This window comes from Mytilus californianus, unplaced genomic scaffold, assembly GCF_021869535.1.
Source record: "Mytilus californianus isolate M0D057914Y unplaced genomic scaffold, xbMytCali1.0.p SCAF_1, whole genome shotgun sequence".
NCBI lineage: Eukaryota > Metazoa > Mollusca > Bivalvia > Mytilida > Mytilidae > Mytilus > Mytilus californianus.
This window is the reverse complement of record NW_026262581.1, coordinates 31,935,803-31,959,227: the sequence shown is the minus strand read 5'-3', so window position 1 is coordinate 31,959,227 and position 23,425 is coordinate 31,935,803. Positions and strand designations below refer to the sequence as shown.

The 23,425-nt window shown below is 31.9% G+C and overlaps 2 protein-coding genes across 17 annotated transcripts in view; both read left to right on the top strand.

Annotated features, from left to right (window-relative positions):
• Nucleotides 1–23,425, top strand: part of LOC127718597 (plexin-B1-like) — a 338,385-nt gene that overhangs the window by 283,849 nt on the left and 31,111 nt on the right. The gene's annotated exons all lie outside the window — the stretch shown is intronic.
• On the top strand, nt 10,151–21,764 carry LOC127718792 (teneurin-1-like). The gene is made up of 5 exons (XM_052224849.1): nt 10,151–10,313; nt 14,470–14,661; nt 17,901–18,035; nt 19,487–19,554; nt 21,301–21,764. Exons 1-5 carry the CDS (start codon nt 10,277–10,279, stop codon nt 21,445–21,447), a joined length of 579 nt encoding a protein of 192 aa, XP_052080809.1. The 5' UTR covers nt 10,151–10,276; the 3' UTR covers nt 21,448–21,764.

Here is a 23,425-nt window from a genome sequence, read left to right as displayed (position 1 = left end):
TCCATTTTTAGATGGTGACGTTCCTTTGTCACCATCTTATGGTGTTTATATATCTCAACTTGTTCGATTCGCTCGTGTATTTAACAGCGTATTTGATTTCAACGAAAGAAATCTCTGTATTACTGAAAATTATTACACGAGGGTTTTCGATATCACAAACTAGTCAAAACATTTACTAAACTTTATCATCGGTACAAGGACATCATTCGTAAATATAAATCAACAAGCAGACATCTTATACGTTCAGGTATTTCACATCCAATATTTTATGGTAATATTCTTTACAAAACACAAAAATGTCGGCATTCACCTCAAAAGCTAACCAAACCTTTAAACAGACTTATTCGGAAAGGATATAGTTACAATACCGTTGTCAAGTCATTAAGGATTGCATATTTTGGTATTAATATTGATTCACTCATAGGTCTTTGCATCGGAAATAAACACATTTATTCGTAAACCAGTTATTGGCATGATACGGGTTATGTTCTTCACATATATTTTATGATGGTATGATACTAAACCCCTTACGGGAGGGATTGTACTTGATTTTCATATGATGAAGACATAATCTTTCAATCAGTTTAATTGAGGTCTGGAGCTGGCTTGTCGGTAACTGCTAGTAGTCCTTTGTTCATTTATGTATCATTGTCATTTTGCTTAGTTTCTTTTGTTACCTATTCTGACATCGGACTCGGACTTCTTTCGAACTGAGTTTAACTGTGCGTATTGCTATGTGTTTCTTTATTCTACATTGGCTAGAGGTATAGGGGGCGTTGAGATCTCACAAAACATGTTTAACCCCGCCGCATTTTTGCGCCTGTCCCAAGTCAGGAGCCTCTGGCCTGTGTTAGTCTTGTATGTTTTTTTTAATTTAAGTTCATTAATATGTTTTAGAGTTTAGTGTGACGTCCATTTTCACTGAACTAGTACACAATTTTATTTAGGGGCTAGCTGAGGACCACCTCCGGGTGCGGGATTTTCTCGCTGCGTTGAAGACCTATTGGTGGCCTTCGGCTGTTGTCTGCTCTTTGGTCGGGTTGTTGTCTCTTTGACATATTCCCCATTTCCATTCTAAATTTTAAGGAATAAATTTCAATGAAAAAAACTTTACTGCGTAGAACAATAAGGCCGAACAGTTAATAATAAATCAAGGGGACGGATACAAGATATACAAAACAAATCTAACAAGAGGAAAACGCGGGGGACGGAGCTAGTTACAGTGCTATGCACTCGATTTCATCATTAAATTGATATTGCATTTAACGTGCGAAAACGCAGTGTCTAGTATTGTATCGTAAAAAAGATTCTTGAGCGTGCCGGCGAAATTAACATGCCAGGCTAACATGACACTTTAATGGATACATATAACAGGTTTCCTAATAAAATATGAGTTCATCAATCGGTGCACGTGTGTACTCATTTACTATATTGTCCCTTCCTTCAACGTTCTATCCCTCCACAGTCTTTCTTAAAAAAGAAAAGAAACAAAAAATTAATTTTGAGTATGGGCTTAATCAGAAAGGCGACAATATCTGAATACTAGTACAGAAAACATTCTAGTCAGTCAACTCCTTGGTTCCAGAAAGTTTTTACTAGAAATCGCTTCCAATTGGTGTTACATTTCCTTCATCTGGTTGACAATAGAAATATAGTGCCGAGAAATTCACCAAGTTATGTTCCAATTGCAAAATTTAAACCGATCGTTGACCATTTCAACCTAAAAGCGAAAACACATTATTCTCTGTCTCGAAACCTGTCTACTGATGAATCTTTAATCGCGACAAAATCGCATACAGTTCAATACATTCCGACAAAGCACGCTATAGTTGGTGTTAAACTATGGATTTTGACAGAAACTATTACAGTGTATTGCTTTCACTTCAATGTATACAAAGGAAAAAGATATGATCCCACTCCCGTAGGAGAGTCCCAAGTTTTATATGTTGTAACATCATTACGTGCGTAGTAATCGGCCGTTACTAAACCTTATCAAATCGGCAAATGTAAGGCCTTCCCAAAGCTATTATGTTTATGCGACAGAAAAGGTAAGTTTGGTATGTGCGTTTGAATAAAAGAAAAGTGCAAAACTGTCAAGTTGTTGTCTAGCCGGTACAATGCAGAAATAGTTGCAAACCGAAAACTCAAAATGATAATGGAGCACAATAAATATATGGGAGGCGTCGACTTGAACGACATGCATACTAGTTTTTATGAGGACGGTCGAAAATCAACGAAAATGTGGAAGACGATCGTGTTTAACATGATACACAGGATGGTCATAAAAAGTAAAATAACTAAAATACCGAACACCAAGGAAAATTCAAAACGGAAAGTCTCTAACCAAATGGCAAAACCAAAAGCTCAAACACATCAAACGAATAGAAAATAACTGGCATATTCCTGACTTGGTACATGCATTTCCTTATGTAGAAAATGGTGGATTAAACCTGGTTTTATAGCTAGCTTAACCTCTCACTCTCTAAACCTCTTTAACGCATATGTTTTATATCAAAAGAACTCCGACAATGTTAAATCTCGTCTCCATTTTATACGATTATTAATTGATGACATTTACAAAGATCATATGACAAGAAATTGTGCCAATCGTGGGGTCTTGAATGATGAAAGAAACAACTACATTTGAGAAAATTGCCGGGTCGAAAAGAAAGAGATGGTATTGTATGTTTGGTACAAAATGTTCCTAGTGGCAGGACAATGTCGAAATATATATGTGTTCTCTGTGGTAAAGGTGTTCATAAAACATGTTATAAGAAACACAGCAGACAATGTAACGCTGATGAATAAAATATCTTTCTTGATAAATGTTTATGTATCTTGAATTTTGTATCCCAGGCTCATATAATGAAATTATTCATAAAGAATTATCACAAAAACTTTCTTTTATAAGTAGTGACAACTTAATTTGCAATATAGTTTTTTTCATATAATCGACTTTTGACTCGGGATTATATGATTTTTCGACAGGTTACCTTCTCTGTGGTAAGACATTATGGTCCTTGTTCAAATAAGAGCAACTAAAAAAAGAACAGTCAAGCTTACAATCGGTGCAATTTTTTTGTCATGTATAGAAAACATAAAACAATTTATTTCCCATCCCCCCACAAATTTTACCAATTGTAAGCTTGATTTTACCTTATCGTGTTGCTCTTATTCGAACGTGGACCGGTATGTCCCACCACAAAGAAGATAACCTGTCGAAATATTATAAACTCCGGAAGGACTATTTAAAGGTTTAATTCCCGCTAATTTTCAGTTAAAATGTTCTGGCGCTATGAAACATTTGCTTTGACGTCGACGTTTGCGTAAACGTAAAAACGATCAAAGAAGCCTTGGTAAAACAGTTGTATTGATGTGCCGGAGGGACACATATGTCCATATGTTTAATGTATGAAAGCATCTGTTCATTACTCTATTTCTTTTAAATGAAAAATCGAAGATTAAACAGAGTTGTATTTTTCTTCAAGGGTCAAGGCGTGACGTCGTATATCGAATGACGTCGTAGTTGGGGATGTGACGTCTCAGACGTCAAACTATCGTATTTTCTGGCGCATGAAATGCAACCATATTAAAGTAGTGGCACAAAGAGGGTTAGCTAAAATAAAAGAATCTATCTCCTACCATAGTTTTAGTAGATAAAGATAAGAAATGTTTTAAACATATAAGATTTGCTGACATAAACATGATAAATGAAGTAACTGTTGGCTCAGTAGTTTTTAGATTGTACAAGTTAATAACTAAAATTAATTTCCAGTATATGAAGATGCAAAATACGTATATTGAAAGAAAATCTTTATTTTAATTGCATGAAACTGTGTCTATATAGTCTATGTTTGGCAGTATTTGTTAAAAACTGATTAATTTAGTTGTCTGTATTCAACATCATTGGTCCGTAGACATTTTTCATAAAGAGGATCGCTTACTAGGTGAAAATGTCGTTTGTATATTCAAATCAGTATCTTTCACTTCAAAAACCTGACAAAATAAGTTGCATATTATACTCGATTATGTTATGCTTTGAAATACCATTGAACAAACATAAAAATTAGAATTATCATGGCACTGATTTTCACACGAGTCTTAACATCTAAGTGCGGAGAAATGCTGAATAAAGGTAGTGATGGCATTTTAACTTGATTTATATATTTTTACGAATCGAAATTTAAAAAGATGCTTTGATGATCTGAAAATATCACGCAGTTTCTTTATTTAAAAATTTCAACATGAGAAAATTGGAATTTTATTAAATCAAATAAAGAAAAATCAAAACAATACGATTACCGTACAAAAAAAATCTTCCAAAGATCGCCCAAGACTATCAGCATAAATCAACAACCCTTGTAAAGTCATAAAAATACCCCCAAAAAAGCCTTTGTTCATCAGCAAAAAACATTTTGCATGGGGAATGGAAGTGTAAATATTAACCTTAGCCAAGGTACAAAATATTATAAACTTGAAATTTGACAGACAAAGTTCTTTTTTTACATGTCTTAGTTTATACGTTACGCTTGCACATGTTCACAGTTTACGGAATTCATTATCAGGGGTTCTCCTCACACATAAACTGTTCGCACATATATGTGGGGAAAATAACAACAGCACTTGACACTTCACAGGTGTTAATGTCACCATTACGAATTATCTGACCGAAACGATGTGTCAGTGTCTCAACGCACTAGCGACATGTTTACGCGGTCTTCGATGTTAAGATACGAGTAAAGTCGTCTGATCTGTAATTTTACCAACTGTGTCCTTTTCCCGATTCTGACAATTTGACCGATCGTGAATTCACATGCCTAGTAATGCATGCATATGACAGGAGACGCTTACCCTGTCGATGCACCCGGTGTCGCTTCTTTAGGATTTCATGCGATTCCCTCGGTTTTTTTTTGTGACCTTGATACATGTATGTCTCCTTCTAATTGATTGACGAGATTAGAAAAGTGATAGACTTCTGTTGCCTTGATTTAATCATGCCACAACTACAGCCCTGGCTGTCTGACAAATGATAACATCTCTTAATTATAGTCCATTCGTAGCGATACCTATTCAGTTGTAGTAAAAACGTACGCTATGACTACTGTGTGTACCACACGTGTTTCTGCAATAACACTTCATCAGACACGAGACATTAAACCAACTGTTTTGAAAGTAAAACAAGTCATTGATAAATTTTTATACAATTTTTAATAATAATAATAATAACAATAATAATAAAAATAATGATAATAATTTGTATAACCCGAATATCGTGACAAATTCCTCATTTAGAATTTCTTTACCTTGGAGTATGAGATTGTAATATAAGGTTTTTTCCAAATATTGTACCTTCAAAATTATTTTTCATTGATATATGATATAGAATTCACACTTTGTTTAGAAATAATGAAAAAAGGTTCCAAATAATATCCTTTGATACCATGAAACAATTCGCCATTAAATATTGCCTATAAAATATAAGAGTAAAGAAAAAATAATTTAAAAGAATTCCATTCCCCATAGCAATTAGAATTCATTCACATTATGTCATGAATATGATTTTGTAGTTTACAAAAAAAATGATGGGTTGTTTTTTTCCCCTGCATTTAAACTATGTTTGAATGTTTCAGTACCTTAGGCATTTGACAACACGAAACACATGTATTTTTCTCTACTGGTAACTCTGTAAGGAATCTATATTCCAAGATACATTTATATATATCGATTTAAATTTCGATGTTCATGTACCTTGTTAGTTGTTCTTTAGTGTCATATTTTATTATTATTAATGTTGTATATTGATAAATTGCATATTCTTTGTGTGTTTCAAATTGTTGATCCTGTGGAACATTTTTTGGTGTATATACAAACATTGAACTTCGAAAATTCATGACAATTGTACAAGTCATATGATTCTTATTATCTTTGCTGATATTTACTAAATTGTTGTAGCTCGTTGAGTAAAAGATGAAGTTTTTGTTTCGTTCTGGTCGGCTTACCCTTGACAAAAGTTCGATCTATTGACTTACCTTTTGGATCGTGTTCTGATGGGTGCATAAGTGTTGTCTCGCCACTACTAGTTTTAGATAATATTATATACCTTATTCGGTATAAAATTTCTATATGCGTGTTTAAACGCCTTTGATCTGAATTTCTAAAAAAATTTAATTTCCGGATTATAAGTTCTTCCATAATAATTGATTATGTTTTTTGCAGTCGCCTGTCGGATGAAAGGATTTAAGCTGTATGTATCTAACACAACAACAATCCCACCTGACGGTTACCTTTGTTATGAAGATCCTGGTCCTGGTCTTCCAAACATTACTCAGAGTATTCCTTGTTATCAACTTGGACAATATGTTATTTATTACGATGATATAGGATCTAATGAGACCACCAACTACTATGGACCTATTGTTGAATTATGTTACGTTGCAATAAATGGTGAGTTAAACATTATATTGCGTATTGTCATTTGCACACGTAGACAGTACTAAGGAACATTTTAAATTGTCAAAACCCACACAACCAGACGAACATCATAATAAACGAATGCAAATTTGCAACTTTTATCTTCTATTGCAAGATACAGACAAATGTTTTTTTTTATTCTTTATTCAATAGTTGTTGATTTATTGCCTAACATTCCATACCTTTGTATATTATTAATGTCAATGGTTGCAAAGCTAACTACATGATTAATAATATACAAATAAAGACACTACAATCAAGAAATGTCTCCTCCAATTGACTCATATCTTACAGAAAAGCTGTTGCAAATGGAGTTTTAATCACTCTTTATTGTTTGTTGATTTTCTAATATATTGTAGTTCATTTTTTACCTTTTGTCATTACGATTATTCATGTACTATTATCAGTTAAATATAAATTTTATTCTTTATCACGAAGAATAAATCAATTATTTCATTTTTTTTAAGAAATCCTACACAAGTATAAAAATAGAAGAACTGAATATACAACTTATATCACTTAATGAAATATATAGCTATAAAGCAGCACGACTTTGTGAAGGAAAGAAATTGATATTGTAAATATCATCTGGGCCTTAAAGTGGCATTGGCCGCCGAGTGGTCTGAGTAGTCGAACTACTGTATCACTAGCCTGTCAACGCTGAGATTGTGAGTTCGAATCCTGCACGTGACAGGTGCTCTCGACTCCAATTTTAATTAATTTGGATTGACAGATTTCCTACCGAAGGTCGGTGGTTCTCTTCGGGCACTCCGGCTCATTCCACCAATAAAAACCTATAGCAACGAAATAGCACAATAGTGCTGAAAGTGGTGTTAAATACCAACCAATCAACCAATTTATATCTGATAGAAGGAACAAAGTTTAAAGGTCATGGAACAATATGTTATTATTATTATTATTATTATCTTTGTTATTATTGTTATTATCGAGGAAGTGTTCTGTCTTAATGTTTTTGCTTTTCAGAAGTTCGCAAACTATATAATATTTTCTGTTACTGTCTTTTCTGTGTCTGTTTAATTATGTTATCAATATATTGGTAAGGCTTAGACAGAGGGGTAGGGCCATTTTCCCCTGATTTTTATTTTATTTGATTAGGTAGGTAAATCATGTTTTTAAATAGCCCGGTAGATGCTAATTATAGTACATGAAAATACGTCACATCATCTATTTTCATACCTTGAACAGGTATTCCTACAATAAACAAGGCCAAGACTATTGATTTTTTGGTTTATCCAAACTAATATTGATTATGTTTGTTAACGCCCATGAGGAGCATTAGAATATGAATAGAGTCTGGCTTTTGTCCCAAATTTAGGAAATGTTTGCAATTACTTTAATCTACTATTTAAATCTTTGGTTAAACAAATTGATCTTGAAACCTTAATCAGAGTACAATGCGATTATATTATTGTGATCATCCATCGTCCATGCAGTTACTTCGTAAACAAAAAGTATGTACTTTAAAACATTGTGAAGAGAAGTTCAAGCATAATGATAGTTAGAGTATTTGTAATGTATACTTGAGAACAATGAAGAGCATTTGTAATGTATACTTGAGAAAAAGTAAGAGTATTTGTAGTATATACCTGAGAGAGAGAAAAAATCATATCACATTACATGATGATGATGGCGATCAATTTCCTTTAACGTTCTGAAGAAAGTTGAACCCTTTATTCATGAATTGAAAAACTGTGATGACAGAAATATGCCGCCTATATCTATATATATTTACATAACTTAAGTTTTACAAATTAAAAACAAAATCAAACATTAGATATTGTATTTGATCTATTTAAAGTTGTTGCTTTAATGCCTATCCGCTTGACTATCTTTGGACCACGTATCTATATTGTCAACATAGCTTTAGTTTTACTGTAAAATAGAAAAATGTTTCAAATCATGTAGAACGCTCTCTGCAACTCAACTATTTATTCCAGTTTTTTTTTTTCAATTTATTTTGTCATCTTACTATATAAAGAAACTTTTCATAGATACCAGATACAAGATACCAGATGTATAGATAAAGAAATAGACATCCCTATATTTCTATTATAACATACATATTTTCAGTAGCTACATGTACAACCTTTTTATTTTTGAGTCAAATGTCATTTTACATCACCGATGAATATGTTTAATTGATAATTAATTTATATACCGCGTGTTTGCTGCATTTATATAAACTCAATATCTTGTATATTACTATTACAAAAAAAAAGTAAAATAACAAGTAACTCCAAAGAAAATTCAAAACGGAAAGTCCCTTATTAAAAATCAAAATCAAAAGCCCAATACATTAAACGAAAAGAAAACAATTGTTTCTGACTTGGTACAGGCATTTCCTTTTGTAGAATTTTGTGGATTAAACCTGGTTTTATAGCTAGCTAATCCTCTCATGTGTATGACAGTCGCATACAATTCATTATAGTGACAACAATGTGTGAACAAAACAAAGCATAATTGGGAAACATGTCAAAAATAGGGGTACAACAGTCAACATTGTGTTATAATTTGAATCACGATAAATACAAACAAATATGTCAACAAAGAAAAACAAAATGGAATATAGACACTCTGACAAAGCACATAAGCAAAAAAAAAAAGACAATAATTCAAAAACTTACTATACTACAATAACGGGATGTATAAGTACCGAGCCACGACAAAATGATATTACCAAAAATGGACTAAACAGTAAAGGTGAATAATTTACAAAGACAAATAAAAGAACACTATAACACGTAATTAGGATGATAAACAACGTCAGTACCTAGAATCTATACTTCAAGACCATCATGTATTATTTGTGAAGTTAATACGGAATATTTATCAACAAGGTTTTTGGTATCTTCCGATGAACTTTTTTATAGAAAAAGGACGAGACGTTCTTTGACATAACCCTGGTTACAAATTGAACAAATATGACAGCTATGATAATAATGTTAAAATTAACATAACATTAAACTTCGTTAATCAATTCTTTTTTCGATACACCTGTGAAGCAAGTAGTCAGCCAAAATAAACTATCAATAGACCAATTATAAGATCACTCGAGTTTAAATAAGTGCAAAATTGGATAGTCAACGGAGAGGTAATTTATACTATGAAATCAGGTGCTCGGAGCAAAGTTCCTCTCACTAAATTACCATATACCTTTCTATTGACTTACCGTTACTTATAACAACGTTTCATTTCATGAATCACAGACAAAATAATAAAATTTACTTTTGAAAAATTACAGGCTGTCAAAAGAATTTTTGGGGACTTAACTGCTCAAAGTCCTGCTCAGAAAATTGTATAGATCAGCATTGCTTTCCTGGAAATGGTTCCTGTATTTGGGGATGTAAGGAGAATCGAACTGGAATGAGATGTAACAAATGTAAGCAATTTCAAACGTATAATTTTTAAATCATACTCAGGCGTTATTCGAACCTTATTATGGCAAAATTTTCCAAATATCTTACGCGAAGTGCAATTTTTGAGGATATCATAACAATATCAATAGCTATCGAGTTTTGTTGTCAAGAAATTAACATTAATTTTTAAACCGGAAAATGTTTTTGTGCGTTTCAAATCGGGAAAAAAATAACTAAAATATCTGCTAAAAACAAACTATGCATTATAATTTCAATTTATTTTTATCACAGATAATCTGGCATCTGCAGGATTCGTCTCGCAGAATTCAACGAGTAGTCAACCGTCTAGTCAAGTAAATGACGGCATTTTTTCATCATGTTCTAGTATTAAAGAATCTTCTTCATGGATACAGATTGACATTAGGGAAATGAGTATGGTGTCGGAAATAATTCTTATTTTCGGTGGTATGTTTGTTGCTATTTCTTCATATAATACCTATCATGTCATTTACAGATTTTATATGAATTGTTGATGCTTTTACTATATAAATCACCCTATCCCATTATTTCGTTACCTTTGTAACATTTAAACATTCGTATTTTCACACAGAAGACATGATAGACAATAAATAGGTTAGCATATTTAAACAAGAAAAACGTTGTGATATGGAACGCCACAGCTGTCTTATGTGGAACTCTGATATTACGTTATGTTGTTCTATTATTACTTGATGATAGTTTGTCTTTACACAATATGGTTTTGACATTACGCAATGATGTTTTGATATAACTCAATATGGAATAGTCATTACTTAATGAAATTCCGATTTTACATGATATGGTTTCGTATTGACTTGATATAGTTTTGTCATTACTTAATATGGTTTTGTCATTACTCGATGTGGTTTCACCATTATTTAATGTGGTTGTGTCATTAAGCAATGTGGTTTTAACATAACTTGATGTGTATGTGACTTAACGTAATGTAGTTGTTTCATTACATGATGTGGTTTTGTTATTTCGTTATGATGATTTGTCAATTCTTTATATGGCTTTAACATTACGTAATGATGTTTCAAAATTTGACGATTTTACACTACATGATGTGTTTGTTTCAGTATTTGATGTGGTCATGTCATGCTTTGATGTGGTTATCCCATTACTACTACGAGGTAAAACCACGTGACCATTTTGGAAAAAATATGTTCTATTTTTAGACCGATTTCCATATGTCGTTTGTGTAATGCGCTTTGGATGAGTACCGCTATCCATTAAGTTAAAGTTCAAATTAAAGTTCAAGTTGTTGTCCATAGTTATTTGGTATGAAAAAGGGGAACGACAGACAAAATTAAGAAAAAAGTACTAAAAAATTTACAGTAATTCGGACATAAGGGGGATATCCCAAAACTACTTGCCACTTTGCCAATGTGACAACTCTCAACCACATACCAAATGGCGTAGAAGTTAATATATATGTGTGACTGTATGGTCTTTAAGAATGAGCAAAACTCATACCACATAGTAAGCTTAAAATGGTCTCGAAATGAAAAATATAAAAACAATTCCAACTAGAAACCTAACGATCTAAATGATGAAACGCCGACTATATAGGTTTGTTGTATCTCACTGTCGCTACATTAATGTCGCAGGTACGACACAAATCAAAAGACTTGTACTGTATTTGCAACAAAGAGACACTTCAAATCAACTCGCACTAAAGTTACATGGAAATGGGAGGGGGGGGGGGGACTAAGCGACAAAGCATCAATTCTATAAAATAAGAATTCTCCGGTTTTTTTTAACGTTCATGTTCATTTGAACATATGAATATTAAACTTTTATTTTTATTAATTGCAGTTTCTGATATACCACGCACTAATTGAAAAAAAAATTGAAATACATCTGTTTCACAGGTGACGACGGATAGGTTCCAGTTGTCGTAACCACAATCCCGTCATCTTTTCCTCGAATGTAAACTACCAAATAAAACCAAATCACTGGGTTTCTTCTTTCACGAATAACACGACGGGTGCCACAAGTTGAGCAGAATCCGCTCACCCTTCCGAAGCACCAGGATTACGCTGATGGATTTATGTTACCCAGTCATACTGATCTATTAAGTTGAGCCAATCAAAACTGTCATTACATTTTCTTCTTATGCTGTGCTATTATACACTAGGTTAGGTTAAGGTTAAGAGCTGACATACATGTTAAACTCCGCCGCGTGCACTTTTTTTAAATGCCTGCCCCAAGCCAGGAGCCTGTAGTTCAATGGTTGTCGTTGTTTCATGTGTGTCATATTTGTTTTTCGTAGCTGTAAATTAGACCGTTAGTTTTCTCGTTTGAATTAATTAACATTTTCACGTGGTGGTCTTTTGTGGCCGACTATACGGTGTGTTGAAGGCTCTTCGGTTGCCTATGATTGCTTGCATGCACTGCATTTAAACTATGTTGGATAATTTTCTCATTGGCAATCACACCACATCTAACTTTATTTCAATTTCTATGTTGTGTTTTGTATGCTGTAAAATTGTTTATCTTTTGTACGCATACCTACCCCTGAACTCTCTATTCGGAAGCTCGAGCAAAAGCCCTTGATCCGCGATAAAAAAAAAATAGAACTCATATTAGATAACTCGAATTTCAACTCTTAATCTAAATGAGACTCAAATAAGGGTTTACCTCGAACTCTACGTCAAAAGGTGACTCAACGAATTGTAATTCGGAACTCGATCTTTAAATGTGACGCAAACTCGAAGTTCAACTCGAAACTTGGTATGTGTTTGCGATTTGTCTCATTGGCAATCATATCACATTTCTTTATTTCTATATAAGGTTTTTTTTTAAATGCATTAAATATTACCGAATTAAACTGTTTTGACATGATAAATTTGTAAACCTCCTTGAATCGTTATAAAACTTGTATATGAGTTATTCTTCAAGATCAAGATAAAAGCATCTACAGAAAAACATTTTTCCCCCGTTAAGTGTACCGGTTAATGTACACTCAGTCAACATTACGATTTTACATAGACAGCAGAATTATCAGGCGCGACACAGGGTTAACAAGAATCTTTAATTTATTTATTAATTTACAGCTTCCATTTGAGAATTAAGGAAAAAACGGGTAGACCATATGGTTTCGGGAGGTCCCCCTTATGTCCGAATTACTGTTAATTTTTTAGTACTTTTTTTCTTATTTTTGTCTGCCGTTCCTCTTTTTCATACCAAATAACTCTGAACAACAACTTGATCTTTAATTTGAACTTTAACTTAATGGATAGCGGTACTCATCCAAAGCGCATTACACAAACGACATATGGAAATCGGTCTAAAAATAGAACATATTTTTTGTAAATGGTCACGTGGTTTTACCTCGTAGTAGTAATGGGATAACCACATCAAAGAATGACATGACCACATCAAATACTGAAACAAATGCCTTTATAGCTTACTGTTCGGTGTGAGCCAAGGCTCCGTACTGAAGACCGTACTTTGACCTATAATGGTTTACTTTTTTAAACTTTGACTTGGATGGAGAGTTGTCTCATTGGCACTCATACCACATTTTCTTATATCTACATCATGTAGTGTAAAATCGTCAAATTTTGAAACGTCATTACGTAATGTTAAAGCTATATAAAGAATTGACAAATCATCATTACGAAATAACAAAACCACATCATGTAATGAAACAACTACATTACGTTAAGTCACAAACACATCAAGTTATGTTAAAACCACATTTCCTAATGACACTACATTAAATAATGGTGAAACCACATCGAGTAATGACAAAACCATATTAAGTAATGACAAAACTATATCAAGTCAATACAAAACCATATCATGTAAAATTGGAATATCATTAAGTAATGACTATTCCATATTGAGTTATATCAAAACATCATTACGTAATGTCAAAACCATATTATGTAAAGACAAACTATCATCAAGTAATAATAGAACAACATAACGTAATATCAGAGTTCCACATAAGACAGCTGTGGTGTTCCATATTGTGGTCATTTTTGTGTGATTTGATTAGGTGGAAAAGACAAGAACAATGTCTTGCGTATTTCGTTTTTGCACAAAGAACATTTTTAAAACATACGAGAAATATGTTAAACAACTCTTGAAAATTCGATATCGTTTGATACCAACTCTATATTTGATTTCTATATAATAATAAACGAGTCTTTTATTTATCATTGAGTTAAAATAATGCAAGATGATAGTAAGCGATATCCAAATCTAACTTTTTTAATGCAAGCTATAAATCAGTTATATAAAATATACAAAACATCGAACATCATTGATCCCAATACATGAAGGGCAAATTTATAATGATAATAAAAGAAAAAAAGCAATATCTATCAAACGTTGATGTCAATCAATGAACATATATATTTTACACTGGAAATAGTCTTTCCTTACGATGTTTTAAATGTTATTTGAAAAGGTTTAGTTTTATTCTCGAATCATTAAAAAAAAAATCAACAAAATATCTGTCAAAAATAAACAACGGATTGTATTTCAATTCATGTTTCTCACTGATAGACTGGCTACTGAAGACTCTTTGTCGCATCACATGTATAACGTTTTATTGTTATTGTATTAGGAAACACTACACAAGAAGGTATTCATACCATTTACGCGTCAAACACGAGTGGTTTAATAGGAAATGAAACTATTATATATAGGAATGAATCTTTACCAAGTGAAATCAACATCAGTGCTGTGTTAAGATATATAGTGTATGCTCCCCCTACTCAGAGAAATATTTCTGAAGTATGTGAAATCGGGATTGCTGGTGAGTGTTCTTTTTAAGACAACATAATTGAAATTTTCAAAATTTATATATCGAAATTAAGAGGTATGTATTTGTGGATATAAACACGCATTTGTAGTCAAAACATTAATATAATCACATGAGTTATGTTTTGATCTTTTCCCGAAAGTTCATTTACCTTTCGAAATTATATTTACTACATATCACGTTTGGTTTTTTTTATGGGGGAAAAGAAGTTTGGGTTTGTTTTGTCTTTTTAGTGGCGGGGGTGTGGGGGGGGGGGGGGGGGGGGTGGGGGGGTTAGGGGGGGGATGATTTGGGAAATTTTTTTGACAAAATTTATTTTGTTTGCTTGTTTGTTTTGGGTTTTGTTTAAAGAGAGAAAGATATCTGAGTTTGATAACCTAAAACGAATAACGAGAATAATATTCTAGGTAAATGATACAAATTAATACTATAACTCATTTTTTGTCGTTTGTTTCTGTTCAACGTTAGAAATTTGTAACTTTTAAAATTTACTCATGGAACATTTCGACCGACGATATTATGCATATCATTTGATATTCGAAATTGTTTTTATTTAACGGTTCAACTCTTTGTGAAAGCATCGATAACTGCCTTAAAACAACTTACATGTAGCCTTATTTTTTTAAAGATACTAAAGCCATAGCTCAAGCAGTTGTTTAACATTAAACGGTGTTTTATTTGTTGGCGACGCCTGAGTTCTCTACAACCTTTTCGCCTTTTCACAGGATAGCTCTGACTTATCTTCCTACCGTTTAAAACTTACAAAATTTGCTTCAATTTATATATACTATGGAATAATGAATTCTAATAAAGATCTTAAACAAAAGCGTGTTTATATCTGTATTGTTTTGGTATATCTCAATTAATTGACACACCATGTATTGTTGATGTCAAAATGTTAGCCAGTTTATTTGACATCAATTAAAACATGAACAGATATTTGTAATTAGAAACAAATAAGACCACACCTTCTACAAACACATTTTCTAAATAGAACAAATCTACAAATAAATCCAAAAAACACATTGTTAAGGCAGCCCAATTTAATAAAGGTGCAAAATGTGGTTGGTTTAAACCAGTTTTACGTGCACACGAATCATCATAAGTCTACATATATTTAGACCATAAGTCGTGAAAGTAAAATTGCGATTGGTACATTTTGAGGTTATGAATTATGATATTATGCTTTATTAAGGAAAGTTGAAACGTATGTAGCGCTGATGAAAATGGAAACTGTGCATTTTTTGAAATATAACTTGCTACCACAGAGTCATTTCCGCTGTTGGTAGACTATACATTACCGGTTGTACAATCCGGCTAGTTATCATTCAATTATGTAACAGGTTACAACTTCTAAAGGCGACCTTGGGCTGTTACGCTTTTTTTTTGTTTGGCTATTGTTTGATGTAATAGCCTAGTTGAAGAATGCAATAACATGTAATAATTGATTTCTGACAAAAATATCGAGAATTTCGATGACCTCATTAACGAATTTTAATAATATGATACATTGTACTAATAACATTACATTGTTATTGTTTTACAGGTGATAACACATCATTGATATATAGACAATATTGGGTCAAAGTAAGAAAAAAATCAACTTTTTTTGTATTTGGCTTAGCCACTGTTGGAGGACGAGGTATACCGAGACCTTCAACAGTATCGTGCCGAATACAACAAAGTTGATATTTTTCTGACATTGGCCCAAATTTCTTTTATATGGTAGCTACAGATTAAAATGGCTACAGTTATAGATATTAAAATGTTTACACAAAATCAAAACTTATTTTCAATTTCTTAACGAACTCCAAATTGTGAAGAAGATGACGTTACATGAAATCGACATTGCACGAAATATCACTTCGTTACTATTTTTGGTGAATAAAGACAAGAGGAAGTGCTCTAGTTGCAATATAACAAAAAATCCTTTAATTTACCAGGACTTATACATGTGTACGCCAGATGCTGGTTTTGTCTAAATAAGACATATCACATGTTCACCTTACATCATCATAAGATATAAGACACAAGGCATGTAAAACATAAATAGTTCAAATTTACCATATACAGCTTGCGTCCGTCATGTTATTTTAGCCATATTCTTATTTTTTGGCAATGGGGCCTATGTGCTATACAAGTTTCAAAACACAATTATGTCTTTTATATAAAGTAATTTTCGCCTTCAAAATGGCTGTAGAAATATTTCAAGTGTACTTAATTGAATTATTTGACTTCCTATTTGACGATCAATTGTGCAATAAAAATCAGAAGATCTCATATACGTTATCTATTAAAATTAATCACCTTTATAAAAAATGTAGGCTGCCCTAAAGAATACTGTTCAAAGTGTGTGATCCCAGAGAAGGGGTATTCAAAAGGCTATTTCATTTAGAAACACTTACATCTGAGGAGACCGTAATGATGGGTGTTGTACATTAAAACTAATTTTGAATTACTATGATAATGATGTTGTATCACATTAATATTGCTATTGTTGCTTCGTGTGCTCCAACAACCACAAGTAATCTGTTACCATAGTTTATCACGTAATGTTGATGGCGATCCAAAATTAAATAATGAGGTTACAACTAGAAACAGCTTCTTTCAAAATATCATGTTATGGTTTTCCTTTCCTAACATTGTAGAAATAGAGGTTTTTTTAAATTTGATATGACATACTAATAGTAATAGATGTAAGTTGATAAAATGACCCTTTCAGATAAAGTTTACTGAACATTGGTTTCAACAAAATTTTGAGGATAAAAGTGTTTAGAGATGCAATCTTATATGTCTTTTCCACGTTCTGATCTATTTTTGTATCTTCCTTGAACACTTTAAATTGTTAAGAAATACCAAGCTAAACTTAACAATCAATAACAAAAAATCATCAAAGATAACAAATAAAATATTAAAATGCACAAGTTCTATTTGTACATATTCAATCAGATTGGAGACTTCTCCAGTTTTACCTGATAAACTTTTGTTGAAGGTAATTTCACCTGTTGCAGCACTTTAAACACAAATTGTAACGTGAGTGGGATATGACAGTAGCATGACTTTTTGAGATAGATATCAATATTGTCAGAACTTTCACAAAATTAATTAAAGATGTCCTTTTACATATCTAATAATTAGGCAACATTCATAATACTTTTTAAGTGAACATTTGGTTGGAACCTCTAAAGGACTGGTGTAGCCAAATTATGTAGATATCCTATGTGTGTTTTTAGGTTGCCCCCCTTCGAATTTTGGACCTCTTTGTACTAAACTGTGTCCAGTTAACTGTAGTGGACCTTGTGACCTTAAAACCGGTCATTGCATATTTGGCTGTTTGAATGGATGGCTCGGTGAAACATGTGAACTAGGTATGAAAAGTATATTTACTATTTCAAATATAAATTTGCAATAAGAATATAAAAAAATAACAGGAACTTTATCGCCTCGGAGGTTTTTTGGTATCGTGCTCGCCTCAAGGGTGGGAGGTATTTGTTTTTGCTCCTCGGTTGTGTCAAACGAAAGGACTTTTAAATTAATATCTGCTGTGTTTTTAATCATATGTCATTATTATAATTTCATTCATATATTCTCGTCTTAAATGCATGTAATATGTGTTACTAGTTATTGAACGTCGATTAATTCATACATCGGTCAACATAAAGAAAACCGAAATCTATATCCATAAACATTACACAGAAAATAAAGCTTTATTTACGTCAAGAGACGATGAAATTCATTGAAAGTTGGAACGTCTTCTTACACATGTTCAGACGTCTATTTATTTGTGAAACTTTTTTGCATGAAACAATAACGTAAAAACATAATATCACATTAAATGCATTAAACATGGGAAATACTCTTATAAAGAGAGAGAAAAAGAACGAATTCTTCCAAAACATTAAACACCTCTTGCTCCACTTTCAGGGTTTCAAACGTATAACCATGTATCGCCATTAACTATCATTAACTGTGTTTCGTTGAAATTCACTAGTAATTGTCGTCTTTATAAGAATATTTTTGTATTATTCAAGTCAAATGGGTAGTTTTAAATTATACTGTTACAGTAATAGAATAGAATATATGCAAACAAATGAAAGGCGGACTTTAGGCATTTAATACCATTATTATAAAACGAAATCACAATCTACATTTCCGGGATATTTCAATTGATTATAATAGTGTTGCAGTATTGTTTTTCCTTTGGTATAGAATTCCCCTACTCTGTCTTACGTCTAAATGCATTAACGTTTTATGTATAATTTGTATACACATAAATGAATATATCTTTCTCTCTCATACTGTTTTTAATGTGGGTATATAAGCTGTGGACAATTCCTTGACAAAGACAATGTAACAGCAGATTTTTATTTTCATTTTGGGTAGATGGCTTGATTGGGTTCCATACAATTTTGTATTTGCTGGTAACATGCTTTGACTTATTAAAAAACAAGTCTCAATCAAACATACTTTTTTCCTTTTTTTCATGAATGCACAGTTATTGTTGATTGAAAGTGCACTTGGGTACATCATTAACGCATAGTAGTAGTTACCTTGAGGGACAAAATATGCAATCATCTAAAATTTGTTGGCATCACACATGCGCAGTCGTATGTTGCTTTTATAATAGTTATAGGTGTCATATTTATCTATGTAATTGAGATTTGAAATTCATAAAAAAACGAGGATAGGTTTTCACTTGTTTCCTCTCTTTCAAATTTGTTCATAAAAAGGTTTTTGACAAATGTCAGCAACACGTAGAATGCATGCAGTGTGCATAATGAATAACTAATGATTTGATAGTCAGTGATGTATGTTTCAGACCCTACATGTTACCACATCACTCTTACAGAGATTTACGTTTTGAAGTGTTCACCAGAAATTTATCAGGTACAAGACTTGTAACATTAAAGATCAGTCTTAAATGAATGAAATAAAATTAATAACACGTTCATTGACTGTTTAAATTTTATGATACATACAGCATGGAGATGCAATATAAACCTATACATATGCAAAGTACCTGAAATTATTTCACTGCAGATAATTTCTTCGAGGAGATGTCAAAAATCGGAATTATATTATAAACCTTTGACACGATGTTTGATAATTTGGAAACGAAGGATCACCCCTATCGACTCCTATCTCTCACTAAAAAATATTCGGGTGAACAATTACCATTTTGATTTCAAATAGTAAATATTTGATTCAGGAACTTATTCATACTCCCATTAGTAAGGTTTAATGTGTCAACATTCTTCCATTTTATATATGTGTTTACATTTGGATTACACATATACAACTATAAACTTCTGTTGTTTCTTTTAAAAAATACACCTACAAAAGGTATACCACATGCACTCTAATTACCCTTTTAATTTCAAATAGTAAATATTTGATACAGGAACTTATTCATACTCCCATTAGTAAGGTTTAATGTGTCAAGATTCTTCTTCCATTTTATATATGTGTTTACATTTGGATTACACATATACTACTTTAAACTGCTGTTGTTTCTTTTATAATTACACCTACAAAAGGTATGCCCAATGCATTTTGAATAAAATTTAACTGACCTGTTTGCAAACTTAGGAATATTTATTATTTAAGCACATGAATCAAACATATCAAAATCGACACCCTTATTTGTTTCCAAGTGCACACCGTCTTCATTGCCGTAGACATTGATGTAACTGTACAACATCAGAAACAAAAATGTAAAAATTAGTTGAAAATACTTTATAGATATTACAATATTTCTGATATTTCTGATGTGTGGAAAATATCATTAGTCCGAATTATTTTGACGTTTTCAAGACATGAAAAGCATTTACAAAAAAACATAGCAAGCTTATATGTAATGATATTGGAATTATAAATATATAGAATAGGGAGATTTGGTATGATTGCAAAAGCCACATCCTTTCAACATAGTCTAAATGAAGTTGATTTGAACAACTAAATTTCATTGTTATTGTTTAGACGCACTGAAAAAATTTAATTGATTACTATGCATGCCATATAGTTGAAATTTCGTTCATTTTGAAAAGTCACATATAGCTCCTTACATTCACATCCTTTGATCTCTAGTTGATTGTGGCCTTCATATCACATTTGATTTTTATTTAAGGTACATCATTTACACCAATCATATATGCTATCTCAGATATTTCAACAGATTGACACGCAAGCGTTTTAATTTTACACATACGCTTTAAATGGAAATGAGATTGCAATACACAGAAACAGACATACTTATAGCTGGAGAATATTACTTTTTATGACAGAAAAATTTTATCAGATCAAACTATTATAATCTTTTACATTCTGAGTCCATGTCTTAAATTTGAGATAACACCCCTTTAACAATGTTCAATTCTTATAAATGCAATATGAAGATACAAATTGAGGTAACACAGAAACACGGAAGGGATCGCTTTAACTTAAAACGAGGCGATTCCGGTTGCATCGACAGGATGAGTGTCTTCTGCTGTGCATGCACCATCCGTCAAGAAAATCAAAATTCGCACAAAATTTCATAATTGGTAACTTTACAAATCAGAAGACTCTTCTTGTACCTACATACTATTAAAAAAACAGTTAATAGACAACATTTATTAATTATTCATCATTCAGGTATATCCATCAAGCGGACCTATAAATGGTGGTACATTAGTGACGATTACTGGAAAATACCTTGGAAATGTCAATGATGATATATTTGTTGATCTTAAAGGGGTTGAATGTCAAAACGTCACAGTCCAAACACCTTATACAAAGTAAAGATAAACATAAATTAATACAAGTATATTTCGTAAAAATGAAGTAGACATGTATGTTGTGTACAATTATGATTTGTTCATAACGAGTTTTCATGATATTGAAACTCTGCTGGTAAGCCAAATTTAGCTTTAAAAATGAACTTTCTTCGTGTTGTTCTCACAAATTTGAATACTTCAGCTTAATATTAAGTGTTGTTTACTTTGGAAATATAGCTTCACAATAACTCATCAGATACACATGAACATGTATTGATAGCTGCTATGTATATGTGATCGCTTATAATAGATTCTTAGTCCCACAATATACCTACGTTATAATTTTCTGATACACAATTGTCATCTGTGTCATAAGTGTTAAATATTATATTTTAGCAATTAGTCATGCAAATATGACAGTGAAAGTGACTTACCACAACAGGAGACAGTTTGCTTTTGATTCTGTTAGAGGTTCATAAAAATATCTGCTTTGAAATTTTGCACAAATTACAATTTTGGTATTCCTAGTGCAATCGTTTCTAGTTTCACTGGTAATCTGACATTGACTTCAATGCCATGACATGTTTAGCACATGCACAGCTAAAATCTAGTTAAAGTTTGCATACACACGGACCTAAAAAATCGAATTTTGCTTCATGATAATTATTTACGTAATAGTAAAAGTTCAATGATAAGTTAATATTGATATTGAAAGGCCTTCGAACAAAAAGGGATGTTGAGATCCCAGAGCCCGAAGGGCGATGGGATTTGAACAACCCTTTTTGTGAGGAGGTCTATTAATGTTAATATTAACTTAATTTAATTGAACTTTTACTGACTTACAAACCGTCAAAAATATAAGAAATGTACACAAAAAAAAACATTTGCAGAAGCCTAATTCCCTTGAATTGGACGAGTCTAAATATATATTCAACTTAAATAATAGTTAAACAGTACTCAGACTGATATGTACAAATAACAGTTACCTAATTGCATTGGAAACGGACCGATTAAATGGCAGTACATCATTTAATTATCTATATATTAAACATTTTGTAGCATTAAAATAACACCATAGGATAGTTTTATAAAATTAAGGGGTAAATTTATATTTTTGAATTCCCGCTTTTCAAAATAACGATTTTTTACTTTATAAATGAGTCAATCAAAATCCTATACAGCCCTCATTTACAACTGACCAATGAATATTCTGCACAAAAACTTCTTCTTATATATATTTGATGTTTTTATTCTGTCAGTAATCATGAAATAGATTCGTAAAGACCAGACCATATGAAAACAGTAAGTAAACTTCGAACAATTAGCTATTTAAACTGCTTGTTTCACAACTTCTAATCGAACAGACTTAGATGCACAAGGTCCTTCACAATATTTAGGTAAATGTTCATTTTGGTTATGATTCTGTAATTTTCCTACACTACGTTACATGCAAATGCAAAATAATTAGTGTTGTCTGTTCAGTCCAATGTATTAATAAATCTTGTTTTGTTTGTTTGTTTTTTAATAAAAATTAAAACTATGCCTGTAAACTTCAATGAAAAAAATCGTATTAAATGTAACATCTTTAGCATCAAGTTATGTAGGTTTTAGTGGCTCCATTAAAACGTGAATAGATGAAATATTTTCGCAACGTTGATCATCCTTCTTAAATTGAAATACAATGTATTATATGAAAACAAACACTTTTATTTTAGTCGTCCGTCATTCCCTTTCCACGTCCAAATGAAGCATAAATACCTTGAAAAAAACCTTTTACCTTTCTTAGTTTTATAATCGCCTGACATAATCGTGATACTCATATATTATAAATCGTAATAAAACAGGAGATGAGAACCATAGTAAAGAAATATTTGAAAAAAAAAATTATAAGTGTTCAGTTATGTAGTAAACAAATAACCCCCCAAAAAAAAATAAACAAAACATTTTTGCACTATTATATATTGAGTGATTTAAATGGAAATTTTACATATTAGCATTGTACA